Source organism: Ranitomeya imitator, chromosome 7 (genome assembly GCF_032444005.1).
Source record: "Ranitomeya imitator isolate aRanImi1 chromosome 7, aRanImi1.pri, whole genome shotgun sequence".
In the NCBI taxonomy this organism is placed as follows: domain Eukaryota; kingdom Metazoa; phylum Chordata; class Amphibia; order Anura; family Dendrobatidae; genus Ranitomeya; species Ranitomeya imitator.
In genome coordinates, this window is record NC_091288.1 from 206149702 (window position 1) to 206170393 (window position 20692).

General features: G+C 48.9%; 1 protein-coding gene across 3 annotated transcripts in view; it reads right to left on the reverse strand.

The window, feature by feature from the left end:
- Positions 1–20383, reverse strand: part of PRKCB (protein kinase C beta) — a 133824-nt gene extending 113441 nt beyond the window's left edge. For 2 of the 3 annotated variants that reach the window (XR_011314727.1, XM_069734540.1), the window contains exons 1-2: positions 20089–20353; positions 13597–13628 (exon numbers count right to left, since the gene is read on the reverse strand). Coding sequence is in view for 2 of the 3 variants with exons in the window: in XM_069734540.1 (XP_069590641.1) it covers positions 13597–13628; positions 20089–20252 (196 nt within the window). In the remaining variant the exon portion in view is untranslated. Of the gene's footprint in view, positions 1–13596; positions 13629–20088 lie in introns of all 3 variants that reach the window. The other variant, XM_069734541.1, reaches the window with a different exon arrangement.
- Between the last annotated feature and the right edge of the window lie 309 nt (positions 20384–20692).

A 20692-nucleotide genomic window follows, 5' to 3' on the forward strand; every position in this document is an offset into this window, starting at 1 on the left:
AGTTGGCAAATATCACTGTAAACGAAGGTACGGTATACAGTTCTGTTGTAACATCAGTCGGAGCTTAAAGTGCTAGAATATCCAGGTAGGGCTAAAACAATACCGCCATAGTTTTCATATACTCCAAAACTATACCCAATAAAAGTGCTACACAAAGGCTAAACAATGCTGCCATAAAGGTGCCATGAAGTGTTTAGATAGAACTATACAGCACCCAAATAAAAGTGCTAAACAGGTGGCAAATATGTACAGCACCATGGAAGCAATGGTGCCATATAAATAAATAATAAATATCACCGCTATACAGTGCAATCACCAGCGCTGAAATGCTAGAGAGAATACATAATACTGCTACAAACGTGCCAAAATAACACAGACCTATGGCTTTCATTTATCAACACTGTCCAAAAGAAAGTGTAAATAATATGGCCATAAAAGGTGTCAAATATCACTGCCATACAGCGTCCATACACCGCTCTAGTGCTATATACAGACTAAATAATACTGCCACAAATGTTCCAAATTAATACCATGTACAGTAGTTTTCACATCTGTCGGCATACAGACCTTAAATAAAAAGGCGTATACAAAGTCAAAATAATACCGCCATAAAGGTGCCTATATAACACCGCCATACAGTGCAATACAAAATGTCTTTTTTTCTCTGCAGAATCATAAAAACATATATACATGCACACACACTATATGCGGCAGCGATAGGAGCGGATCTTTGAAGCAATTGCCCTTTAACACGTCACTTTTCATCTAAAAGTATTCAAAGTAAAGCCCAAGTTCCGCTTCCTGCTGAGACAGATGATGGGTTTGGCTTTAGCTGCAGCCAAATTAGCAGGAGAAAAAAAAATCCAGGACAGTCCGCACATTGTATGGGAAAGAGGAAGAGGCATGGAAATGAGAGCATGCAGAAACACAAAAAAAAAAAAAAATGTTCAAGAGGATACTCCTTCCTTTGCAGTATAAATCTTATACTAGCTCACACAGATGCAGGGTTGTTACAGTGCACCAGCGCTCGCTCTTAAAGAACCTTGGAGCTGTGATCAGGACTTTTTGTACAAGAACAGCGCCACACCTGTCTACAGGTCCTGTGTAGTATTGCAGCTATGCCCCATTTACTTAAATGAAGCCGAGCTGCTGTACCAGACCATGGACAGTGGGGGGCGCTGTTTTTTGCTGCATGTGAACATTACGCTCCAGGAATATTGACAATCTGGAAGTGCGATTATCAGATCCAGCTTTTACCGGTGGCTGTGCGCCCAACGCCAGGAGGAGGAGGGAAAGCTGCAGCGTTATTGACCGCCGCCATGATGGATGCTGAGGACTGACTCTGCTTACGGCCGCGCTCGGCTTTGATTTTGTGTCATTTGGAGCGCGGGCTGCAATGTGATTCTTCGATCGCTCTCCATGCTTCGGGATCTCGGCTTGCGGAGCACGAGCGTCGGGTGCCAGGACTTATGTTACGGGCTTAGATGATGGAAGATCATCGCTTCCCTGGTTATCTGCCCGAAAAGCATCCGGTCTGGTCCTCTGCAGCAGCAGGACTAGGGCAGGCTTCGTCTCTACGGCTGGCATCTTGGGCAGCAGCGGTGCTTACTCTGACTGTAAGGACATGGCTCGCCTCGCAGGGCCGAGTGCAGGCTGTAAAGATAAAGACCGGCCTCAGAGGACCAGGACTGACAACGTGCAAACCAAAGTGCCAGGAAGAGTTGACAGAGGGTCGAGAAATATCCTTTGGATGGTAAAAATTCCTCCACACAGAAGACAAAAGTAAAATTGCCAAACAACATGAACAACCCTAATGGGCCGATGAAACCCAGAAAGGAACAAAACTGCAATACCAGACAACCTGTGGAAAGGGCGGAGAAAGGCCCAGCCAGGGACCCGCACCCATAGCCAGGGCGGACAAAGGCCCAGCCAGGGAGACGCACAAGTAGTCAGGGCGGACAAAGGCCCAGCCAGGGAGACGCACAAGTAGTCAGGGCGGACAAAGGCCCAGCCAGGGAGCCGCGCAAGTAGTCAGGGCGGACAAAGGCCCAGCCAGGGAGCCGCACAAGTAGTCAGGGCGGACAAAGGCCCAGCCAGGGAGACGCACAAGTAGTCAGGGCGGACAAAGGCCCAGCCAGGGAGCCGCGCCAGTAGTCAGGGCGGACAAAGGCCCAGCCAGGGGGCTGCACAAGTAGTCAGGGCGGACAAAGGCCCAGCCAGGGAGCCGCACAAGTAGCCAGGGCAGACAAAGGCCCAGCCAGGGGGCCGCACAAGTAGTCAGGGCGGACAAAGGCCCAGCCAGGGGGCCGCACAAGTAGTCAGGGCGGACAAAGGCCCAGCCAGGGGGCTGCACAAGTAGTCAGGGCGGACAAAGGCCCAGCTGTTATGATCTGGTTGCCTTGGAGCAGCATGAGACGTACTCTGGAGAAGGTGAAACCTGTACTGACCGCAAACCCTGAACTTAACAGCGCAACTAGAAGTAGCCGTGGGGGGTACCCAACACTCCCAAGACCCCTCGACACAGCCTAAGAACTAACTACCCCTAAAGACAGAAACAGGAAACCTATCTTGCCTCAGAGAAAATCCCCAAAGGATAGACAGCCCCCCACAAATATTGACTGTGAGAGGAGAGGGAAATAACATACGCAGAAATGAAATCAGGATTTAGCATAGGAGGCCATACTAGCTAAAAAGAAAGAATAGAACAGAGTACTATGCGGTCAGTATTAAAACACTAGAAAATATCCACCACAGAAAATACAAAACACCACATCTGACTAAAGACATGGAGGGTATATCTGCATCTCCAGAGAAATAGCTAGGCTGCAAAAAATCCTTCACAGACTAAGCTGGACAAGACAAAAACATGAAAATGCACTGAACTATAAGGTCCACAGCAGGTGGACAGCAAAAACAAAGCCAGGACTTATCTTTGAAGAAAAGCACAGCAACAGGAGAGACCAGAAGGCATGTGAATCCTCCAAAAACAATGGACAACTGGCACCGACTAAAGGATCAAGCAAGGCTATATAGCCCAGCCCAAATTGCAAAAAATAGATACACCTGATAAATGCTGCGATCCAACTACCGCAGCACTACCACTCATAACCACCAGAGGGAATTCACAACACCCAGCCACGCGGCCGCACAAGTAGTCAGGGAGGATAACGGTCCAGCCAGGGGGCCGCACAAGTAGTCAGGGCGGACAAAGGCCCAGCAAGGGAGCCCCACCCTTAGCGCCGCACCCGTAGCCAGGGCAGACAAAGGCCCAGCCAGAGAGGGTGAAGGCCTAGCCAGGGACCTACACATGTAGCCAGGCTGGATGAAGGCCTAGCCAGGAACAACGAAGGCCTGGTCATGGAGCGTGGTGAAAAAAAATAAAAATTGAGATCTGGGTGGTGCAACACCAAGAAACAGTGATGTACCCCAGAGATGAGAAGAGCAGTCAACACAAAGACAAGACAATGGAGGAGTAATCTTGAGAAGACTCTCCAGGAGACCACCTTACTACACGAAGAGCGGAAAGGGGTAGCTACATGGTGGCAGCCATTTATTCATTCCTCTGGCAGCCATTCATTCTTCCCGGCAGCCATTTATTCATTCATTCCTCTCTGGAGCCATTCATTCCTCCCAACAGCCATTCATTCATTCCTCCCGGCAGCCATTTATTCATTCCTCTGGCAGCCATTCAATCATTAATTCCTCCTGGCAGACATTCATTCATTCATTCCTCTCAGCAGCCATTCAATCATTGATTCCTCTCGGCAGCCATTTATTCATTCCCCCCTGCAGCCATTTATTCATTCATTCCCCTTGGCAGCCATTTATTCATTCTTTCCTATGGCAGCGATTCCAGCATCTTAAGCAAAGAATAATCTCCAAAGGGAAACTTGCAGCAGGAGTGTAACCGGCCCGAGAGCTATTGATTCTCTTCCCAGCATCACACGTAGTTATATAATTACACCACAAGTTAATCCCCCTTTCAATAAACGGACCAATAACAGCGATTAGCAGCAGCGCCTGCTTCTGAGCAATGGAGGCCAAATTAAAGGGGCATCCGGGTTGGATGTAAACAAAGCTTAAAAAGGGGTTGACTGCTTTAGAAAACCCAGTGGGAATAGGTAATTACACAGGGTGTCCCCCCATAAAGGACCCTCAACTATCAGCCGGAGGAAATCAAGCAGGTGGGAAGGTGCACTGAACTGATCGGCCACGCCCAGGATGCACTGAGCACCTCATTAGCATATATGAATAAAGGAGCCATATGCAATTCCTTTTGGGTCCCTTCCAGTAAATGCAGACCCCATAACTGACATCCCAGCTACAACATAAAATCTGTTCCCAGGATGCTGCAATTTTTATGTGAATTTCAGAAAATATATCCATCTTGTTTTTCTTTTTTGTTATTTCGTCCAATTTATCCGCAAGCAGAAACCTGCGCAGACGGCAGAACGCGCGCCGTGCCGCTCAGTCATGTGTGCAGCCAATTACCACCTAGGGCAAATTACTTTCCTTGTCTACCTGACTTAGCCCGCTGAACGCAGAGATCGGCAGAGCGGCGGCACATTCTATTATAGAACATACAGAAACATTCGTCACCGGTCTGGACACGTAAGCTAGACGTGACATTATTGTCTTCATACATTTTGTGTGCTTGCTTTGCACTAATAAGGCGAGTAAAGTGAACCTGTCACAAGGGCAGATCCCTTTAAAAGAGGAGCCGTCTGCTCTGCTGCTTTAGTAAATACTAGTCATCTGGGGGAAAAAAAATATATCATAGAATCCTAGAATGTTAGAGTTGGAAGAGACCTCCAGGGTCATCATGTCCAACCCCCTGCTCAATGCAAGATTCACTAACCCATCTCAGACAGATGTCTGTCCTGCCTCTGTGTGAAGACTTCCATTGATGGAGAACTCACCACCTCTCGTGACAGTCTGCTCCACTCATTAATCACCCTCACTGTCAAAGTTTGTTTTCTATTATCTAATCAGTATCTTCTCCTTTTCAGTTTCATCCCATTGCTTCTCATGTTTCCATGTGCAAATGAGAATAAGGATGATCCTTCTACACTGCGACAGCCCTTCAGATATTTGTAGACAGCTACCAAGTCTCCTCTTAGCTTTTTTTTTTGCAAGCTAAACATTCCCAGGTCCTTTATCAGTTCCTTGTAGGACATGCTTTGCAGTCTGCTCACCATCCTGGCAGCTCTTCTGTGAACTTGCTCCAGTTTTTCAATGTGGTGCCCAGAACTGGACAAAGTATTCCAGATGAGGTCTGACCAAGGAGGAGTAGAGGGGGATAATTACTTCACGTGACCTAGACTCTGTGCTTCTCTTAGTACATCCTAGAATTGTGTTTGCCTTTTTTGCTGCTGCATCACACTGTTGACTCCTGTGCAGTCTGTGATCTATTAGTATACCCAAGCCTTTTTCACACGTGCTGTTGCTTAGTTCTATTCCTTCCTTTCTGTAGATGTCATTTTCGTTATTCTTGCCTAGATGTAGAATCTTGCATTTCTCTCTGTTTAATACCATTCTATTAGTCGCTGCCCTTTGTTCAAGCTTATCTAGATCCTTCCGAATCCTTTCTCTGTCTTCTCTAGTGTTAGCTATTCCTCCTAGCTTTGCATAGTCTGAAATTATGATTAGTTTACCTTCAGTTCCCTTATCTAGATAATTTATTAAAATGTTGAACAACACTGGAACCAGGACAGAGAATGTGGTACTCCCCTTGAAACACTCTTCCAATTGGATGTGCAACCATTTATCACCACTCCTTTAGTACGATCATTGAGACAGTTGTCAATCCACCTAACAGCCTTGTCAATCCCTTACTTGGTCATTGTTTCAATAGTATGAGATACTATAATGTTTCTAAAGGTGCTCTTGTCATGAAATTCTCACGAGACATCGATAATGACCCATCCAATCCACAAAGGCAAAAGAATCAAACCATAGATGAACAGAAAATTACATTATGTTTAATAACAGGAAATTAAGTGACAGGGAAAGAGTATTGAACACACTTAATGACATGTAATTAATACTTCGTACAAAAGCCTTTGTTGGTGATTAAGCTTCAAGACGTCTCTTGTATGGAGAAACTAGTCGCCGGCATTGCTCAGGTGTGATTTTGGTCCATTCTTCCACACAAACACTCTTCACATCCTGAAGGTCCCATGGGCTCCTTCTATGATCTCTGATCTTTTGTTCCGTCCACACGTTTTCTTTTGGATTCAGGTCCGCTGATCGGCTCGGCCAATCAAGCAGCTGTATTTATTTTCTCTCTCTGAAACCAGTTGAGAGTTTCCTTTGCTGTGTGTTTTGGATTATTGTCATGCGGAAGTGTCCATCTTTGTTTTTCATCTTCATGATCCTGGTAGATGGCAGCAGATTTTTAATCAAGAATGTCTCAGTACATTTGTCCATTTATCCTTCCTTCAATCATATGTAGCTTGACAGTGCCATATGCTGAAGTACAGTCTCACACCATGATGTTCTGACCTCCAAATATCACTGTTGGTATGATGTTTTGGAGTGATATGCAGTGCTTTTTGGCCTCCAAACATGGTGGTTATTTTGGCATCTAAAGGAGTTCAATTTTGGTCTCATCTGACCAGACTATTTTCTCCCAGTATTTCACAGGCTTGTCTAAAAGTTGTCGAGAAAACTGTAGAAGCGCTTGAACATGCTTTTTGTTCAGTAATGGAGTCTTGCATGATGAGCATGCACACAAGTCATGGAGGTAGGTTGTGTGGTGAGCATGCATACAGGCCATGGAGGTTGCGTGCATTACTTATGTTTTTCTTTGAAGCCATTGTACCTGCTGATTCCAGGTCTTTCTTGGCTCTTTGAAATCTCTGATAATTGTTTTCACTCCTTCGTCTGAAATCTTGCTTGGAGAACCAGGTCGGGGCCGGTTTATGGTGAAGCAATATTCTTTTCACTACCGGTTTCTGGCCCTTATAGTGCTCACTGTAACCTTCAGTAGTTTAGAAATTCTTACATCAGTATGTTTTGCAACAATAAGGCTGCAAAGGTCTTTAGACAGCTCACTGGATTTACCCATCATGAGATGTTTCTTGTGTGACACCTGATATTTTTCACTAAGTGGCAGGATTGCCTTCTAATTACCCATAGATTTTAGCTGGTGTCATAACTTTCCATGGACATCTACGTTTGATTTCTTTGCCTGTGTGGATTGGATGGGTTGTCACCAACATGCGATGAGAATTTCATGTAAATGGCACTTTTTTTTTCTTCTTTCAGCGCTTTTTTTCTGCAGCAAAACCAGCAGCAGGAAAACCAAAAAAAACAAACAAAAAAAGAAATAAAATTCTAATTTCTACATCTACACTGTGGTATTACTCTGTTATTCCTCCTGGAAAAGTATTCATTTACCACTGGGCCCCTCTCTTCCCCTTGTGTGTCCCGACACTGTCCAACTCCAATGACAAGGAGGTTGCAATTATTTTTATTACAATCCCAGAAGGAACGTCACCATACAGCGATGAATCTCTGGAATTTATATTATATGTTGTGGGGGCATACAAGCATATATTAAAAACAGACATCAGGAGTGTTGACAGGTCTTTAAAGTAGGCCAAAAAAAAAACATAGTTACCTTCTAAGGGTTAATGAAGGGCTTCTCAAGAAAATGTCCATTATGGACAACCCCCATCAGGCCGAGAAACCACATCCCATCATTACTTTACACATTAAGGTGCCATAGATTCAGCCATGTTGTCCTCAATGGACAATTTACACAAAGTATGAGATTTCTGGGGCCGTCCTTAAAGGGGTGGGGAAAATTAATTTGGCAAAGTTTATGCTAAATATAATTTTTTTTTATTATTATATTTTTATAATTGGACAGTTGATGGGAACAAGTGTTTGTTTGTTTTTGTTTTTTTTTTGTTTTTTTGAGTAGGCCACCAAGATGGCCGCCTCCATTGTGAAACTTCCCTTTTCTATGTATAAGGGGAAGGATCGTGATTGCTAAAAAATTTACACCATGTAAATGAAGCGTAAAAAAAAAAAAAAGGGCTGTTAAAAGACAAATGAATCAACCACTGATGAACAAGGCAGATAGCAGGTAAGCAGGATCTCTCGGCATATACGTTACAGGAGCTTTATACATTTTTTACAGTCTCGGTCGCTTATCTCCTTAACTTCCGAGATGAGGACACCCTGGGGGAAGGAAATGGGCGACTTCACATACTGATACCTCGCAGTGTGCGCCTTGTTATCACGGACAGGGAGGTCGTGTTTTCCACCGACGGATGAGAAAAGACTCACAAAATAAAAAGGGACGCTAATAGTATCACAATTTGTGATGTAATGTACGCTTTCTACTTTAGGGGTAACTTCAAAAGAATCCTTAAATCAATTTTAGAATCCATCAGTGATTTTTTTTTCTCCAGTAATTAGCCAGAGTTCAAAGAGCGTTTCTTACTGGAGGACCCAACATGGCCGTGCATCACATTGATATCTATGGACACGTTGCAATGCTTCACTTAGCCAGTGGCGGTGCTGCAGGGAAACTGTACACGTGTCAGGTAATCCCACAGATTAGGCCTGAGACCTTCCAAAATTAGTAACGTCGAAATCTAATATTTCCCATATTTATATTAAAAAAAATAAAAATAAAAAAATTCTTATTAATCTTGCAGTTACACTCCAATCACTTCCAAATCTGCATTCAAGGCCTTCATAGTCTCAGGCGGTACGACCACTTCTATCTCTACACACCCTTGACGGATCGGTGTCTATATGGCCGCCATTCTCTGCATGGTCAGATTTTTGGCTTCTACTTTCCTCCCGCAGTCAGATACGGATCTCCTTGAAGTTGTTTTTAGGCCTTTATCTCCCCTTGTCTTGGTAACTGTTCTCCTCTTGCATCACTCGCTTTTTCCACCGAATTGTGCTGCTATCAGTCACACGGACATTTAGGTCCCCAGTCTCCATCCTCCCCAGGATCAGTCATTCCGACGCCACCCGATTATCTGTGAGGTGGAAACGATTGTGTAATATGACGACGGTGGGGGGACACAGCAGGGTATGGGGGTCTGGCATTTATTAGCTGCAAGGAGGACCAGTTTTATAGAAAATGACTCACAAAATAAGGAATTCTCCGCTCCCTATTTTTTTTTTTTTTTTGAAGTTTTCCTCATAATTTCAGCCCACATAATACTACCATAATAATGCAGACATGCACATCCCACACAATGCCACCATATAATGTCAAGGTAATAATTCTGTTGCACACTACCAAAAAAAATCCTCTTCCATATATATTGCCAAAATAATACGGTCGGAAAAACCTCAAAATACTGCCATACAGTGTCAAGGTAATTCTGTGCATACAACCCAAATAACAACTAGTGATGAGCGAACGTGCTGGGATAAGGTGTTATCTGAGCATGCTTAGGTGCTAAACGAGTGTCTTCGGCGTGTTCGTATAATATGTTAGAGACCCCGCGACTCCGTGTGTTGAGGCTATCGAAAGGCCACGAGACATGCAGCCACGGGGACACAAACATATTATTCGAGCACGCCGAAGACACTCTGTTAGCACCCGAGCATGCTCAGTTAACACCTTATCCCAGCACGGTCGCTCATCACTATACACAACCAAATAAGTACCAAGATAATACTGCCGAATACAAGCAACATATGCTGCAAATATACTGTAGCATCAAACTCCACATGATACCACCATATACTGCCAAGACAATTCAGCCGACATAATACCATCATATAGTGACAAGACAATACGACCCACATACCACAATCACATAGTGCCAAGATAACACTATACAACTTCTCATCGTTCCACCTATGTTGGTGCTTTGTAGCTTGGGAGTCACGTGATTTTATTTTTCCAAGTAACCGCTACAGCCAATCAACAGTCGATTGGCTGCAACCTTCACATTTCTGGCTGTAGGCGCCAATACTCATGCAACATGGTTACATTCCACCTGATAAAAGCGTGAAGGCTGCAGCCAATCAGCAACCACTGATCAGTTGCAGCGGTCGCAAGACATAATATCACATGACTGCCTCGAGTCTCTGAATTTTCATTGCAAGAACAACACTGGTCCATGAGGTTTTTTTTTTTTTTTTTTTTTTAATTTAGCGTATTTAAGAAGGGGCTGTCCAGAAGTGGACAACCCCTTTAAGTCTGAACATTTCCTTTAAAAATAGGAGGAGATCTGAGCCACACTGATCATTAGCCTCTGTGCCGTGGAGTTATTCCTCTGTATCTCATGACGAGGACGGTCACTTCCTTTTGAACGAATATTTGTGGCATGTTGAATCCATCTGACAATCTGTAAAAAGCTGTGCCGTTATCAGCCGCACGTCTTATCGCGATGGCCGCCTGGACGTTCACAGTACACAATGACGAAGTGACTGCAGCCCGCGAACCACACCCCACACCCTCCCTGATTACTGATAAAGATGGGTCAACACCAGAAGATCTCTGCCAAGAACCAGGGCTGGTCCAGCTGGCGGTCGACCCCGACAGCTGGCGGTCGACCCCGACAGCTGGCGGTCGACCCCGACAGCTGGCGGTCGACCCCGACAGCTGGCGGTCGACCCCGACAGCTGGCGGTCGACCCCGACAGCTGGCGGTCGACCCCGACAGCTGGCGGTCGACCCCGACAGCTGGCGGTCGACCCCGACAGCTGGCGGTCGACCCCGACAGCTGGCGGTCGACCCCGACAGCTGGCGGTCGACCCCGACAGCTGGCGGTCGACCCCGACAGCGTTTTCGGCTTTAGCGGTAGTTTATATGATCGCAATATTATTTCCATATTGTCCAATTTTGCAAATAACTCAAGTCTGACTAATGGATGGTAATAAAAGCTGCCGATCATCACTGATTATTGGCAGTTTACATCTCCCGTAGCCTAAATATAATTGTCGGCAGCACATCTCCTGGTGCAAAGAAGGAACGTGCTGCCGACAATTATATTTAGGTCACAGGAGATGTAAATAATAATCAGTGATCGGCAGCTTTTATTCCCATCCATTGGTCGGACTTTTGAGTTATTTGCAAAATTAGAGCATTTCCCTATTCTGCGCCATACAATTCCTTTTAGATACATTTTTCGATGGCGACCCAATAATCCAGAATACATGATAATCCGGCACCACTAGACACGAATTTAAGGCATTTTACTGTATATGTGCGGCTATAATCCTGATATACTGTATTACATAATCTCCACATCACAAGTAGTATGCACAACCAGGAGGACCAAAATAAATCTAAGGCTGAGAACATATGATCCCCCGCGACAGGCAGGGGTTAAAACCACATTCCTAAAAGAGACAGTGACATGAAAGCGCTCATCACCCCCCCAGCACTAGCAGGAATGCAGCAGGGCTCAGGTCAAAAACATTGCTCCATTTCCTCATCCCCGCCACCCATATTATAAAGGGGCAAGTCCCATGTAAATGGGAGATAAAACCCTCAGGTGAAGAAGGCCAGAAGATATAAGAAAGGAGTAGGATTTAGCATTTTCCATCCTTATAAATGAGTATTGTCGGACAGAGCTCTTACAAACAAGCACTTTTGCAATTTACTCCTTCTTGAAATTTACAGCCATTCTTGAGATAGGAACACCTTTCTATTGTTTACAGCTCGTTGCCTAGGAGACCGACCACCGCTGCCATCTTGCTTCCAAGCACTGGCCGGGATTAGGATGTAACAGCGCGCTCCAACAATCCCGTCCAGCTCTAAGAAATCGCTTATTATAGTTATGAGATTGTAAGCACGGTGCATGTTCGGCCGTCTTGCTTCAGTGGTCGGTCTCCAAGGCAACGAGCTGTAAACAAAAGTGTTCATATCTCAAGAACGGCTGAAAACTTTACTAAGCAGCAAATTGCAAAATTGCTTTCATTTACCTGCCCTTTCTGATAATACCCCTCTATGAAGATGGGAAATGACCCTTTAAAGGGGTTTTCTGAAGTTACTTAATTTCTTGAAACTCCTAATTTTGTGGTCACATGACACCATCTGTTTCAGTTGCTGCATCCATATAATCCATTGCTCAATGTTTAACCACGATGCGAGATGTCAGGGGAATGATTCCCAGTTACCAGAGAACCAGGATCTCTGTCCCCCTCACCAGCGGGGAAACTGGATCACAACGGGCGCAGCGATCTCCTGTATCCAGCCAGATTATAATCCAGCAAGTGGCGGCCACGTTCCTACTCCGTAAATCACTTCAATTGCAAACTGAATGTGTGCGACATCCCTGGGGGCTGTGGTACACTACGCGCCATATTCCGACGCCGCACTACACACCACATGCCGACGCTCCACATTCCTACACCGCACTACGTGCCACATTCTGACGCCGCACTACACGCCTCATTCCGACGCTGCACCATGTGCCACATTCCTACACCGCACTACACACCACATGCCGACGCTCCACTACGCCCCACATTCCTACACCGCACTACATTCTGACGCCGCACCACATTCCGACGCTGCACTACACGCCACATTCCGACGCCGCACTCCATTTCGCCGCCACCCACATGCCACTTTCCGACGCTCCACTATGCGCCACAATCCGGCCCTACACTATGCCACATTCCGACACTACTACGTGTCACATTGCGATGCTCTACTAGACGCCACATTCAGACACCGCACTGCGCACCACATTCCGACGCCACCCACATGCCACATTCCGATGCTCCACTATGCGCCACATTCTGACGCTGTACTACGCGCCACAATCCGGCCCTACACTATGCCACATTCCGACACTACTACTCGCCACATTCCACTGCTCTACTAGACGCCACACTACGAGCCACATTCCGACGCCGCAATACGAGCCACATTGCGACGCCACACTACGAGCCACATTGCGACGCCACACTACGTGCCACATTCCGATGCTCCACTACGCGCCACAATCCGGCCCTACACTATGCCACATTCCGACACTACTACGCGCCACATTCCGATGCTCTACTAGACGCCACATTCTGACACCACACTACGCGCCACATTCCGACGCCGCAATACGAGCCACATTCCGGTCCTACACTATGCCACATTACGACACTACTATGTGCCACATTCCGATGCTCTACTAGACGCCACATTCCGACCCCACAGTATGAGCCATTCTGACGCCGCACTATGCGCCACATTCCGGCCCTACACTATGCCACATTCCGACACTACTACGCGCCACATTCCGATGCTCTACTAGACGCCACATTCTGACACCACACTACGCGCCACATTCCGACGCCACAATACGCGCCACATTCTGACACCAGACTACGCGCCACATTCCGACGCCGCAATACGCGCCACATTCCGACGCGGCAATACGCGACACATTCCGATGCTGTACACGGTTCGGCACACAAGTGTACACCGGTTTTGAGAGGCTTTGAACCATCATTATCGGTTACATAATTACAAGCAGCGGGAGATTCCTCCGCAGCAGAGACGCTGCTGTACTCTACAGGAAGATGTCAATAAATCATAGCACAGCAGCGCTGTAGAAGGGAATATTCTCCTCCACTCCTAGCAAGGATGATGGAGGACAGGACTAACCTTGACACTGGAATCCCTGCTTCCCGAAACCCCTGCAAGACAAGAACAGACAGAGATCGGATTACACCACAGTGCGGCATTAACAGTCAGGTACAGTAACATGTCTGCAGCTCATGTTTGCACATAAATGTACACACAGTGACACGCAACAGCCTAGCAGCACAATCCCATAACAGGAACAGCGCCCCCTACAGGAGAGTCACATACTCCCAGGAGAGTTTCCTGCGTAATGCAACATGAGTCCATTTCCATTGGCTTCTTTTACGTTTACCATGGTTTTGCATCCCGTTTTTGCGGCCCCAATAGATTCCGTGAAAACGGGCCGCAATAAATCCACGGAGTGCCGTGCGCCATATGGCCATGAGGGCGGTATTTACGGCCGTAGAAAAAGGATCGAGCCTGCTGAAAATCAATGGGGCTGCAAGAACAACGGAAGTATGTTTTTGCGGTGCACCGTGACTTCCAGTTTTGCGGAACGCCGTCTTTTTTTCCCCCCCAATACCATTTCCATAGTATTGGAAACCCGAAAAACGGCAATCCGAAAGTTTTTTTTAGGTCCATTATTGCGGCAGACCATGAAGATTGCGGCAATACGGCCCTCAATAACGGGCCGCCAAAAACCTGGTAAGTATAAAAGAAAGGGGTATTCTGGCTATGAAAGTCATAATCAGAGGGGGTACCAATGCTGCAAACCCCTTCAATCAACAGAATAGAAGGACGTCTCCCCTGGCCGCAACTCTGCGCCCGGGATGAGTCGCGTCACTGACTAAAAACAGATCAGATCACAGACCACCGCTACAAGAAGCGCAGCAGCAGCTCCATCCAATCCTCCAGTCTTGTGTCTCCTGCTCTCCACTGGACACAAGACCCCTATTCTGGTCCAGACTCCATTTTATTTTCGTTGCATTTTTTTTTTCTTTATCAAATTGGCTCACATTCATAGATCTTTTTTTTATTTTATTTTATTTATTTTTTTTGGGGGGGGGGGGTATCGCTGAACTTGCTTATTACGTTGTGATAAATGTATTTAATGGGACAGCCCCTATTAATCATCAGGTTTGCTGGCATTCCCAGCGATCATGAGAATGGAATGGTGCTGCCCATGCTTGACCACCGGAGAGGAGCAAAAAGAATGGCGGTCGTCTGTGGCTTCTGGACCTGCGCCCTGTGACCCGCTAACACCCACGATGCGACGCCATACGTGTTCATGCTGCTACAAGGACGTCGGACCTACTAAACCGAAGAGGCGCCAGTAGATAGGAGGAGGGTGCCGATGTGACCGCTGAACGTGGGTCCTGCCAATCTTTTGGCTATGGCTCCATGAGAACCCAACGAAGAGGAGGACTAGCAGTCGCTCACACTCTGCACTCAATGCAACAACAATTGCAAAATATGCAATAAAAATTTTGGATTTTAGGCATAGGACGCCGGCTGTGCAGTACCGAGCAGCCTACTGGCATTGGTAGCCTTTAGTAAATGCACAGATCAGGACCACCGCAGCATCGAGGGCACGCTGCCACCTTCCCATCTTAAGACCTTTATTTTCCCTAATGCCAATTCTTCGCAGTCCTGCAGAATATTATCATACAGATCCCCGCACTGCAGACAGGCAGCATTGTCACAGCGAGCAATAAGGGGCGCAGCGTACGCTGCAGCAAGAAGCGCTGGGCAGGAAGCGAGCAGACAGGTGCAGCAGCCGCCTCCTGTACGGACTATGGTTTCCCCCCGAATCTGCTGAAGAGGGTGCGGAACACACAGACCAAAAAAAAAAAAAAAAACTCCCAATGCCCCCCGAGAGGAAGCCGCTATCTGAAGATCAGGCTGTGGTCTGACTGCAACGATTGCCTCATGTGATCTATACAGAGAAGATACGAGACTCCGTGTATAGGGAAACTGCATATGTAGCAACTCCATAATATACCCCAATATCCGACGCGCCCCGAGATTACTGGATTGGGCCAGGCTGAGGCTGCAATGAAAAAGATTTAGCTTAAAAAGGGGTTTCCTACACATGCAATGAAGGGGTATCCAACCGCGGGGTCCCCAGCTACGGTAAAAGTGCTAATACATGAAGCCTGGGGTGATCAGTGATATCCCAGGGTCCCGACACCCCCAGCAAAAATCAGCATTACAGGTGATGTAGGAGGAAAGTGCTAATCAAATAGAAAGATGGCTCCAGCCCCCCCAGAATGAGAGCAGGGACCCCATTTATGGTGTGCTAGGATGAAAGTTGGCACTACCAAAGCTTTTTTTTTTAACACTTCCCCATGAACTGACAATTTTGGGGCATCTTTTTGTAAGACTTGAAGTCCCTCTTTTATTCCGCCTGGAAATATACAGACCCCTGGATGTAGCCCCTGATCAATAAGGTGGAACTTTCTGTTAGGGTCAGCGTGTAAGGAGACAGGGAAAAGTCCAGATGTGTTTCATGCATTCAGGTATTTCCAGGAGGAATAACAGAGGGATCATCAATGCGGATCTGTAAGGAAAGATGCTGCAGAATTGTCATCTCGGAGGCATCGTATATGCACCTTACAGTCAGTGGATGCGCCGGCGGACAATCGCTGGCAGTGGCGGTGACATCTGCAATTGGCTGCTGGCACTGGATGAACCGCGTTGGCAACAAGATCCAATGGGCAAACCCCGGGTTCTGGCGGGAACTGGAGCTAATGGGATTTGAAGCGCCCCCACCGACTTGTCGTGCACCTAGTCCAGCCGCTCGCCCCTCCACTAAGATGGGGATTAAAAAAATTAAACCATTTTCAAAAGTTTTGAACCCATTGGATTTTCGGCGGGCAGGTTTCATTCATTATAAGCCGCGAGTCCCTATATAACCGCCCCCCATACCCCCAACCAGGGATGCAGGCGAGTCCCTATATAACCGCCCCCCCATACCCCCAACCAGGGATGCAGGAGAGTCCCTATATAACTGCCCCCCCACACCCCCAACCAGGGATGCAGGCGAGTCCCTATATAACCCCCCCATACCCCCAACCAGGGATGCAGGCGAGTCCCTATATAACCCCCCCATACCCCCAACCAGGGATGCAGGCGAGTCCCTATATAACCCCCCCATACCCCCAACTAGGGATGCAGGAGAGTCCCTATATAACTGCCCCCCCACACCCCCAACCAGGGATGCAGGCGAGTCCCTATATAACCCCCCAACCAGGGATGCAGGCGAGTCCCTATATAACTGCCCCCCCACACCCCCAACCAGGGATGCAGGCGAGTCCCTATATAACCGCCCCCCCATACCCCCAACCAGGGATGCAGGAGAGTCCCTATATAACTGCCCCCCCACACCCCCAACCAGGGATGCAGGCGAGTCCCTATATAACCCCCCCATACCCCCAACCAGGGATGCAGGCGAGTCCCTATATAACCCCCCCATACCCCCAACCAGGGATGCAGGCGAGTCCCTATATAACCCCCCCATACCCCCAACCAGGGATGCAGGAGAGTCCCTATATAACTGCCCCCCCACACCCCCAACCAGGGATGCAGGAGAGTCCCTATATAACCCCCCAACCAGGGATGCAGGCGAGTCCCTATATAACTGCCCCCCCACACCCCCAACCAGGGATGCAGGCGAGTCCCTATATAACCCCCCCATATCCCCAACCAGGGATGCAGGCGAGTCCCTATATAACTGCCCCCCCACACCCCCAACCAGGGATGCAGGCGAGTCCCTATATAACCCCCCCATACCCCCAACCAGGGATGCAGGAGAGTCCCTATATAACTGCCCCCCCACACCCCCAACCAGGGATGCAGGCGAGTCCCTATATAACCCCCCCATACCCCCAACCAGGGATGCAGGCGAGTCCCTATATAACCGCCCCCCCATACCCCCAACCAGGGATGCAGGCGAGTCCCTATATAACCCCCCCATGCCCCCAACCAGGGATGCAGGCGAGTCCCTATATAACCGCCCCCCCCATACCCCCAACCAGGGATGCAGGCGAGTCCCTATATAACCCCCCCATACCCCCAACCAGGGATGCAGGCAAGTCCCTATATAACCGCCCCCATACCCCCAACCAGGGATGCAGGAGAGTCCCTATATAACTGCCCCCCCACACCCCCAACCAGGGATGCAGGCGAGTCCCTATATAACCCCCCCATACCCCAGGGATGCAGGCGAGTCCCTATATAACCGCCCCCCCATACCCCCAACCAGGGATGCAGGCGAGTCCCTATATAATTGCCCCCCCACACCCCCAACCAGGGATGCAGGCGAGTCCCTATATAACCGCCCCCCCATACCCCCAACCAGGGATGCAGGCGAGTCCCTATATAACCCCCCCATGCCCCCAACCAGGGATGCAGGCGAGTCCCTATATAACCGCCCCCCCATACCCCCAACCAGGGATGCAGGCGAGTCCCTATATAACCCCCCCATACCCCCAACCAGGGATGCAGGCAAATCCCTATATAACCGCCCCCATACCCCCAACCAGGGATGCAGGCAAGTCCCTATATAACCGCCCCCCCCATACCCCCAACCAGGGATGCAGGCGAGTCCCTATATAACCGCCCCCATACCCCCAACCAGGGATGCAGGCGAGTCCCTATATAACCCCCCCATACCCCCAACCAGGGATGCAGGCGAGTCCCTATATAACCCCCCCCCCATACCCCCAACCAGGGATGCAGGCGAGTCCCTATATAACCCCCCCATACCCCCAACCAGGGATGCAGGCGAGTCCCTATATAACCCCCCCCCATACCCCCAACCAGGGATGCAGGCGAGTCCCTATATAACCCCCCCACACCCCCCAACCAGGGATGCAGGCGAGTCCCTATATAACCCCCCATACCCCCAACCAGGGATGCAGGCGAGTCCCTATATAACCCCCCATACCCCCAACCAGGGATGCAGGCGAGTCCCTATATAACCCCCCCCATACCCCCAACCAGGGATGCAGGCGAGTCCCTATATAACCCCCCATACCCCCAACCAGGGATGCAGGCGAGTCCCTATATAACCCCCCATACCCCCAACCAGGGATGCAGGCGAGTCCCTATATAACCCCCCATACCCCCAACCAGGGATGCAGGCGAGTCCCTATATAACCCCCCCCCATACCCCCAACCAGGGATGCAGGCGAGTCCCTATATAACCCCCCATACCCCCAACCAGGGATGCAGGCGAGTCCCTATATAACCCCCCATACCCCCAACCAGGGATGCAGGCGAGTCCCTATATAACCCCCCCACACACCCCAACCAGGGATGCAGGCGAGTCCCTATATAACCCCCCCCCATACCCCCAACCAGGGATGCAGGCGAGTCCCTATATAACCCCCCATACCCCCAACCATGGATGCAGGCGAGTCCCTATATAACCCCCCATACCCCCAACCAGGGATGCAGGCGAGTCCCTATATAACCCCCCCATACCCCCAACCAGGGATGCCGCTCCATTCACTTCCATCTACAGAGCTGTCCCCTGCACTGCAGCTTCTCCGACCCTACAGGAGGGGAGACGAGGGGCTCCTGGGATCCCCCCCAACATACAGTGTATAGGAATACAATATCCCAGGAAAGCGCAATTGTCACTAACGCAGCCGTCCGCAGGATCCCCCTGGTGCGCGCCCGTGTAGCCCCCCAGCACACTGTGACTGCTGCGCACTAACACCGGTAACGGCACATAATCACATGCCGATAAATAACCGCTTGGCCTCTAATATCACCACAATGGGCGTCCGGGAAGAGGGGAGTGCGTGCAGATGTAGCAGAGCCGAATCCGTCATAGTGACAATGCGAGCAGGTTAATGCTGCAGATTACGACAAAACCAGCTCTGCTACATCCACGTCACAATATTATCACGGAAACTGATACAAAACCGAACATTATCGGTTTTTCCAATCCGCTTATCCCCCCCAATGCCAACGTACACTTACTGATCACATCAGGATTGGCGCAATATCAGGCAGCGATCAATAATAGGAAGATCAGTGGCGGCTGCAAAGGAGATTCAGAACCAATTTTTTTTGCATCGCATCTACGCTGGCCCTTTAAATCCGGTCTCAGATGCCCCTGATCAGCGGCGCGTTGCTTCCCCCTCTCTAATTATCAAAACGTTACACCGGAAACCCCATATAGGCGATGATCTCATACCAATTGGACCAACTTCATTTTTTTAAATTGACACATCTGATTAAAAAAATAATAATAATATTGATCTACCTGCCACATACATCGCCCCCTCTTATAGGATGCACGATATCTACCCCCTATATGTCCCACAACCTAAACTTGCTGATCTCCTGTGGATTGGTGCAATATTATGGGATGCACTGGGAGCGATCAATAACCAATAATCAGGGCAATCATTGATATTGGGGGGGGGGGGGGGGGAGGGGGTGATACAAATAAGATGTGACAATGAAGGGGTTAATAATGGCACAAAGAGCAGCAATAGCCATATAGGCAGCAGCAGATCGGTGGTGGTCGGTGGTGATCGGCTCCCCCTCCCCCCTCACCAGATGAAGTCGGTGCAGTGGCTGCAGAATGTCGGCTGCTTGAAGAAGCGCGCGGTGAACTTGTGGTCCTTGACCTCATGGACGTTCTTCTGGCGGAGGGCGCCCTTCCTGGCGAAGCGGACGGTGATGTCTTCGCCCTCGTCGCCACCCGCAGGGTCAGCCATGCCGCTCCGGTGCTCGGTGCTGTGTGTGGCCGCTGCTCGGTGCTGCTGGAGGCTGCGCGGTGTCTCCGCTCTCCCCGGCGCACTGCGCTCCTCTCACCGCCGCTCTGCACACAGCTGCTCAGCCAAGCGTCACCTGGGCACGCCCCCCTCATCTGCATAGCCGCGCCACGCCCCCTTCAGCCAGCTGGGATACGCCCACAAACAAAAGTAGCCGCGCCGCCAGCAGCCTGCGTCTGTCAGAAATGCCCCCCCCCCCATCAGAGGGGGGACCCGGGGTCAGACGGCGGGGGCAAGTGACAGGGACAGAACATGCACTGAAATGATGCAAAGGAGACAGAAAGGCGCTTTATGGAAAGTCCAATTAAAAATGGTGCAAGGTGCAATGTCTTAAAGGGGTTAAAACATGGTTTCCCAACGGCTAAAAATGACTAAAATGAATA